At 31.8% G+C, this 8,246-nt stretch overlaps 1 protein-coding gene across 1 annotated transcript; it reads right to left on the bottom strand.

Moving 5' to 3' along the window:
• Positions 1-347: 347 nt before the first annotated feature.
• On the bottom strand, positions 348-6,905 carry LOC8279057 (mRNA-decapping enzyme subunit 2). Its single transcript, XM_015727597.3, has 8 exons — positions 6,632-6,905; positions 6,196-6,347; positions 5,143-5,270; positions 3,820-3,915; positions 2,813-2,965; positions 1,926-2,029; positions 1,766-1,833; positions 348-1,086 (listed from the first exon to the last, which is right to left on the bottom strand). Exons 1-8 carry the CDS (start codon positions 6,712-6,714, stop codon positions 902-904), a joined length of 969 nt encoding a protein of 322 aa, XP_015583083.1. The 5' UTR covers positions 6,715-6,905; the 3' UTR covers positions 348-901.
• Positions 6,906-8,246: the final 1,341 nt, after the last annotated feature.

Here is an 8,246-nt window from a genome sequence, read left to right as displayed (position 1 = left end):
ACACAACCACCAGTAGCCACAGCACCAACTCTGTATGACCACCATGTTTATGCAATTACAAAGTTGACATTTGACTACTCTGATTTTCCAACCCCACAATCAGAAGTGGAAGAAGCAGGAATAAAACATACATTACCAAAACATGTGAGGCTGTGACCCAGCTACCAAAATATGAAAACTGCAAGCACAACATCGCATTCCTTTATTACTCCTTTTGTACAACCAAGAGGCATCGACCAAAAAAAAGATTAAAAAAAGAAATCTTGTAGAAAACTCCGACATTTTGCAGCAGAAGTAGTGTGTATGCTAGTGAAAGCAGAATTTGCTATTTCATATAGATCATGAAGTTGCTAAAAGCAGGAAAAGTATTTCATTGAAGTGAAATAAGAGTGATAGCTAATATATTTTTGACTGAAGCAATCAGTGAAGCTGCAAAGAGAACTGCGTAGTTCACCCAGCTCAGGTAAAAACTACACAAGTTCTCACATTCCATATTTTCATCTCATAATGTCAATTCACAGCTTCAACTAAGATTAGAAGAACAATACAAGAGAACAAAGAAGCAACAGAAATGTTGACAATGAAAGTAGTGTGCTCAAACAGATTATCGAGAATCTTGGCCCAGAGACGAAGACACAACCAATATTGAGTCTCTTGGCATTTACTGGCGGAGGGATCTCCAGTTCAGAGTGATGTACAATCACAACTTGACAAAGCACTTTCTGCCACAAAAGGTCTTCTGTACAGGATATACACTAAACCCAAACCTTGACTACTGACATAAATGATGTACAGCAGGTACAGCTAGTTGGCAAGAAGATGATTACTAATGCCTTGGTAATAAAGAAGAAAACTAACCCAGCTATGTAAGCATGCATTTACAAAGAAGAGCACTCAAATCTCAACAAGAAAACCCAGCTTCCATTGCTTGCAAGATTCCACCAATGTCAAATCTAAAACTTCTGAAGCTTTTGCCAGGGCCTGTATCAGGAGGATGAGAATCGGTTCCAGCTTTCATTGAACGGGCTTCCATTATTTGTGTGCCACTCCCTATCGAGGTGTTCTTTGCTTTCCACATACACATACCTTTAAGAAATGGGGAAGAAAAACTCATCAGCATAAATGCTAAAGAAAATTAGCAGGCTAACCAAATTTTTTATGAAAAACTCCAAGGCTGTTGTAAACTATTCTAAATTCTAATGAAACACAGATTACAAATTGGATCGGATTCATCACATATATGAAAATATATTCTTCTTTTTTCATCATTTTAAAATATGGTTTTCCTTTTCTTCTTGAAAGCTATTACTATATTTTAGCACTTTGGTGTTGGTAGCCAACAATAATGAGAGGAAAAGAAAAGCAACTAAAAGCCTACAACAGGCTGACTTCATAGGATGTGCTTATTCAATATTTGTCACTTATTTGCAGTAATTGAAAAAGTTATCAGATGAATGCTTTAATTTAAAACTTAAATGCAATCCCATATGTTTCCAAATTACTTAATATATCATTTATCAAGGCACCACAGTCACTCCTGGCCTCAAATATTATTCTGACAAGAACATATATGGGCTGAAGGCTTAAGCAACGCAATTGGAATATGCAAGATGCTCTTGTTGTAATTCTACTCCTACAAGTTTTCTATCTTCTGTTGGGTTTGTATTAGTTTATCACTGACCTTTCCATCTTTAAAAATTTCAAGAAAACCTAATGTCGAGAACAAGGAATCAAAAAATCCAAAGGAGAAACACAAGACTGAAACCTTTGAGGGGCAAATCAGGTCTTGGAGCTACAGGGGGCTGATGCTTTGAAATCCACAACTTCAATGACCTGCATGTAGAATTAAAGATATAAAAATCTATTATATATATGGGAAAAAAAAAGTTACTCATAATTTTTGAGATAATCCACTAAGTACTCACTGTAAAAAAGGGGCAACCATGTAAAGCTTGAGGCCAGTGATCCCACGAGATATTACATCATCACTTCCTGGCTGTAATTCATCAAGTCGGTGCCATGCAATTTCCTGCAAGCATACAGCAGAAAGCATACAATTACAATTGAACAATTCTAAGAAATGCATTCCATGATTTGATGAAAGTAGTTGTGTGATAGAAAATTCATCGAGATTATTCTGCCATTGATGATCAAAGCAGACATAAGATTGGCTAGGTATGCAAATCAGCACATATTCAGAAGATCAAGAACCATGTATTTTTGGACATTAACACAAAACTAAAAGAAATTCATCTAAGATATGAGACAAACCCTTTTAACCAGGACACATCATGACATGACACTGTGTGAGATAAATAAATAGACAAATGACAAAAACAAAACTTGAAATTTGCACATATTCTTCGAATTTTCTCCAGCAATCAATTTTATCAATTGCAGCAGTGAACTACTGTACTTTAACATTGCTAACCATTGTGATCTATTTAGTAAGGGTTTTTATTTTGCAATGTTGATAAGTGAAACTAAACTGATCACAATTGTTACAAGTGTTGAAAGTCTTGGCCCTAGTTAATAAATTTAAGAAGGTTGGTCCAAAATAGAGAAGTTAGCAAGGCTTAGGACTTGTATATTATTTGTGAGTTGACCTTAAATTAATTAACACTATTACGAGTCAGTTTGACAGTATTCAAACATAGATATCAAGTTTTAGCACAATTATTAACATAAACACAAATTAAATTCAAACCTCACCCCCGGCACGGTTTCTACCAAGGATCTCAAACTAACTTGAATTATATTAAGAAAATCAGAAAAAACAGTTGATGATTCCATATAGCAAGGGATCACATACACTGATCTCCTTTTTTGTAAGTGGTGCAAAGGCAGTGTCGTCCTTCACACCAGCAATTATGTAAAGCTTCACCCTCTGCTGTCCAAACATCTCTTCAATGTATTCCTCTTTGTTGAGAAGATTTGAAACATCAAAACCTGTTTCTTCCAGGACCTGCATTTCACATACAGAACAAAAACAATTAAATGTGAGCGCAACTTTTATTATCAATACATCCCAGTTAGCATTGAAACTGCAAAATAAATATGCTATTGTTCCTTATCCAAGGAAAACTCTTGCCGTTTGCAAGAATTAAAACAGCTCTCAGCATCATTCATACACAAATGAAAAAACCCTCAAGTTTCAATGATACAGGAACCTCTTCCACTTCAGGTACGATATGAATAACAGTGAGCCAGCATTTGAATCGGGTAGGTTATGTTCCTTTTTCTATGCCACCAGAGACTATAAAGTATAAGCATACACTTTCAAGGAAGAGTGTGATTTTGTACTTCTGAAGAAATTAGCAGTGCTGTCATTACAAATTAGCTTTATGGCTCACAGTGAACAGATGAAAACCCAAATAGAGAGATAATCCTGCAAGGTTGAAGCATAAACCTTGTATTTCATCCTTCTTCAGCTCTCGCGGAAGTGGAGAGAAATATCTCTTTTATTCATGGAACACAGTTTGGAAGCCTCAAGCCCCATAAAATTTATCCTTGATTGGTTTATCATCCTTATCTGAACAGATCTTTTATGTATTCAAACACATTCATAAACTGTTCACTACCACAACACAGATTACCTATCTGCATTTTTGAATTCAGTTGCAGCATTTAGAGTCACTAGCAACACCTAAAACCCAAGACATTTTGATTGCAAGAAAGAAATGCTTATCAGTTGCCCACTGGTTGAACTGCTAATCCAAATAGTATCAAACATTCAAATATGATGAACATGCAAAAAGATAACTGAACAAGGCGTCCATCAAAGACAAAAAAAAAAAAAAATGCAAGAAACAAGCTTACTTCTCGAATAGCACATGCATGGTCTTCCTCATCTTTGTTCTTTTTGCCCCGTGGAAAACTCCAGCTTGTCCCTTTCCATCCCTTCACCAGCAAGCACTGCCAATCGAACCAAGAAAACTAAGAAAGTGTAAAAAAGGCACTCAATTTTTACTTCATTATGACATAAATTTGGAAAGCATGATAAGTTCAAATATGGTTTCATAAGCTACATAATAACAAAAGGCCTCAATGCTCGCCCCCCCCCCCCCCCCCCCCCCCAACCCCTTCTCACATAAGGCCATGTAAATGGAGATAGCTAGGCAAACACATCAATGTAAAGGATATAACATGCTAAGACTAAAATCTCAGGTCACAAAGTGATAGAAAGCTGGATATCCCAAAAGAAAAAGGTTCAGGTAAGCTGTCACATGCTTTAAGATGAAGGTATGCAGGTGTTCATGTTTGTAATTTGGTTAAAAAATAAACTGAGAAGATCTCATGCTATGTGCAAAAGCAATAGCTCTTTAAACAAAGCCAATACCATCCTCCTACCCTTTCCATTTAAAAGTTCAATCACAGGTTCGTCAAAATACTCTCTGATCCGAGGAGCATGTTTCCCTTTTCCTCTTATTCTTGAAGTAATGAGTGATTCAATATTCAACAATTTCATAAACACTAATCACTAAAAGTAAGTTTGGTTCATCGATTGGAAGTAGCTGTTAGCTGTTCAACCCTAACAACTGAAATAAAATAGGTGATTAGCAATGAAACTCAAGAGCTGTTAACTGTTGCCAACTCCCAAAGCTATTGATCTGTTGCCTCCATCTTGGAGCTTTCCCTGTTAGTTGTCAGCTACCAGGAATCTTTTTTTAATCTAGTCATAGTTCCACTAAATTATCCTTATTCAATTACGAACTTAGCCTTTCTTTTTGGAGAAAATTCCAAGTGAGAAATCATTAAAAATTTGATGGTAGTGATAAACAAATAACTGAAAACGGTTCACCAAACAATTAAAGGTTATCAACTAGTAGCTCTTAGCAAATAGTGCAAACTATCGGCTCTAGCTAACAACTAAAAGAATGGTGTACCTAACATTTTAATAAGTATTTTTCTTTAACTTAATCTCTCGACATGATAATTGATAGATAGCACATACTATTAACTTAATGAGAATGGTAAAATGTCCTGGTCCATAAAAAGAAATTCCAGAACTGATAAACAATAAAATAAAGGAAGATATCAGCTGATAGAAATTCATATGAAAACATAATCATATGAACTCCGGTCAGTAAACAGGGACCAAATACTAGCATTTTGAACAGATCTCATAATAGGAAGCCTCACCCTTTCATAGGTTTCATCCAAAATTATCGCCCCAGTAACAGGAACTCGGACCTTATAAGAAGTAAAGTCCTTAAATATGTCATCTATGTGAGCGACATAGGGTTTCAAAACATCACAGCTGTTAAACACTGCAAAATATTAAGGAAACAGGATAAATTGATAATATACATACAGACACGCATACCCATAGATAAGTGCCACAAGAAGTACAAACAAATGAAACGGATGCAAACTGCGACTTATTGACTTCAAAAAATAGTCATCCTAAAGAGATAGCACAATATAATAATCACAAAATGAGATATTACACATGAATGCATCGTTTAAGGAAGTCAAAAATCATAAGCTTGTGAGTGTAGACATATCTAGTTTGCTTCCTTGTTCTCTGAGCCACTTCTTTAGTCTACGTGAAATTAGACAAAATCTCATCTCAAAACATGGGCCAACACAGCCATAAACAACAAGATTATGATAGTATCATATAGCTATGACAAAAATCTTGGCTTCTTGAAACTCCAACTCACTTTCACAAACTGACCATTGCAACAGTATCCCAAACACGAACAGGAAGCTTGAAAGACAAACCCAATCACTTCAAAATACAAATATTTTTCATTTGTCGATAGACATGCTAACATCTATAAAACTTAGAAAAGTTACCCTAGCAATCATCAACCATTACTCAGAAATAGGAGCATCTAGCTGAAGGAATCTTGGGGCATTTCAAAGTTAAGACCATACTGATTGCCACACAATTCAACTGTTATACAGGCATGAATAATCAAACTTAACATACTAGTAGAGTTACAGTTTAACAACGGAAAAGACATATTATAATAAAGATCAAAACATACTATCCATTTCACTTATGCCACAACAGTCAACAAAATACTAGTCACTTAACAATTAAATGGTGCATCATATGATAAACTTTATGCCAAAATTAATATATCATGTCCATTAGTGAATAAAGAACAGAACAAGCAATTAAAATTGTACAGTCAAAATTATAGGATGCAATAAAAATAGAGTCAGGTAGTAGAAATAGGATACTTAAAGAGGTAAATTCCTTGAGATTGAATGACTTGAGTGAAGGATTTTTTTCGACGGAATTGTCTTCATAGAACCAATGCGCATACTCCACAAGGAATAGAATTCTCTCAAATGACTGTTGATCTTCTTTTGGCACATTCAAAACAAACCGACTGCCATCAATAATATTTCATAAGTTTAAGGCTTCATTATATATATATATATATATTTCTTGTAATAAAAAATCAAACTGAAAATAATTAAAACTACAAAACTATCAAATTTGAAATTCATTGGTTCTTTTCTTTTATATTCATTTTCTCATCATCAACCAGACAGCTAAAAGCAACTACAAGTAACAATCTAAAGAATCAACAGTTAAATCAAGTTAATTTGTATAAAATATATAAAAAGAAATGAAATGAAATTGGGGAAAAAAAGAAGAAGATTTGGAGACCTGCAAAGATCGTCAAGGAGTTCTTGAGGAGGAAGGCCGCCGTTCTTCAACGGAGCACTGGAAGATCGATGAATGCCAGACATGGTTAATCAAAAAATTCTAAACCCTAGTTTTCTTTTTACGTTAAGAAGTCTTAAGAGAGAAAATAAAAGAAGGATCTCTTTCAATTGGTGATTGATTCTTCTATTTTTTTTAGTCTATACATACAGAGGATATGAATTATATTAAAAAAAAATTAAAAGAGATAAATGGAAAAACTCTTCTGTGCTTAATTATTTGAAATCCTGGACTGTTCCTTGAACTGTGATATTATAATGGACCGCCTGCTGGATACTTGAACCCGATTGGACCAGATAAGAGATCCCGGTCTACTTTTAATTTTATTATTATTTTTTCTTTAGTAAAGATAACAACCTAAACAGAATTATTTTATTATAATGATATTACCTCTAATAACTTTATTACTATTGGGCTTCGAGGCTCAAGATTCTCAATTTATGATTTATATAAATTTGTGACCTAATTTAATGGAGTTAGTTCAAGATTATTTGAGGTGGATCTAAAAATTATTTAAATAGCTTAATTATTGATTTAAGTTTTATATTTTGAATTTATGTAGGATATTATTCTTACTTTTTAATTTTTAAATTTTAGTAATAAATCTAACAATAATTTAACATTTAGACGCTAATAAAATTATTAGTTAAATTTTATTAATATTTAACAAAAATTTGAATTAATAAAAAATGAGATTAGTTAAGTAGATAACAGAAAATATAATAGTATATATTTTTTAATATTTTCTTTATCTAATAGTTTAAATATTTTTACTCATTAATTATGTTTTATTTTATAAATATCTATTGTAATAACCGAAAGTATTTTAAACTTAAATTTTTAAGATTTTAATATAAATAGTAAAAAGAAAGATTTTAAAGTGTCTAAAGATAAGTTAATAATTCTAAAGCTAATTTCATATTTTCTTTACCGAAATTATAGGCATATAAATAAATTTTAATTACTAAATTAAAAAAATTAAAATTAATATAAAATACATTAATATTAAAAAGATAAAATTTCTAATTAAATTTGAAAATAAGTGTAAAATATATGATTTATTTAAAGATTATATTTTTTTATATTAATACTGATCAAGTGAAATTCAAACATGATGAATGAAATTTAATTATTTTTATAATATCTAATATTTTATTTACAAGTTAATTAAATATATTATTTTATTTTATATTTGATATTTTTAAAATTAAATGATTAAATGTATTGTTAATAGATTTTGAGTTTAAAAATAATATTCTATTAATGAAAAATTAATTTAAGTTAATTGATATTTTATATATATAAAATTTTACGACATAAAGATTTTTGATATGTCCATAGCATTTTATTTGACACGTTTGACGTATGAAATTCGAATTTCTATATTAATATTATAAATTTTTTTGATCTATTGATTAATAAGCTACGTCCGAATTAGATAATTATTTGATTATTTTAAAATAAAAATTTAATTATATTTTTAATATTTATATATATTAAATTATGAAATATAAATTTTCTGAATATGTGTGATTATATTTAAAAAATATAATTTTAT

Source organism: Ricinus communis, chromosome 6, assembly GCF_019578655.1.
Source record: "Ricinus communis isolate WT05 ecotype wild-type chromosome 6, ASM1957865v1, whole genome shotgun sequence".
Classification (NCBI taxonomy): domain Eukaryota; kingdom Viridiplantae; phylum Streptophyta; class Magnoliopsida; order Malpighiales; family Euphorbiaceae; genus Ricinus; species Ricinus communis.
Note: the sequence above shows the minus strand (reverse complement) of the source record. Positions and strands in the feature narration are given on the sequence as shown.

Bases quoted from the DNA above. Each gene is read 5' to 3' on its own strand.
- LOC8279057 (XM_015727597.3), bottom strand. From the start codon at position 6,714: ATGTCTGGCATTCATCGATCTTCCAGTGCTCCGTTGAAGAACGGCGGC. The intron at 6,348-6,631 runs GTCTCCAAATCT...TATTGATGGCAG, and splicing joins CTCCTTGACGATCTTTGCAG to TCGGTTTGTTTTGAATGTGC. The intron at 3,916-5,142 runs GTGAGGCTTCCT...TTCGATTGGCAG, and splicing joins TGGATGAAACCTATGAAAGG to TGCTTGCTGGTGAAGGGATG.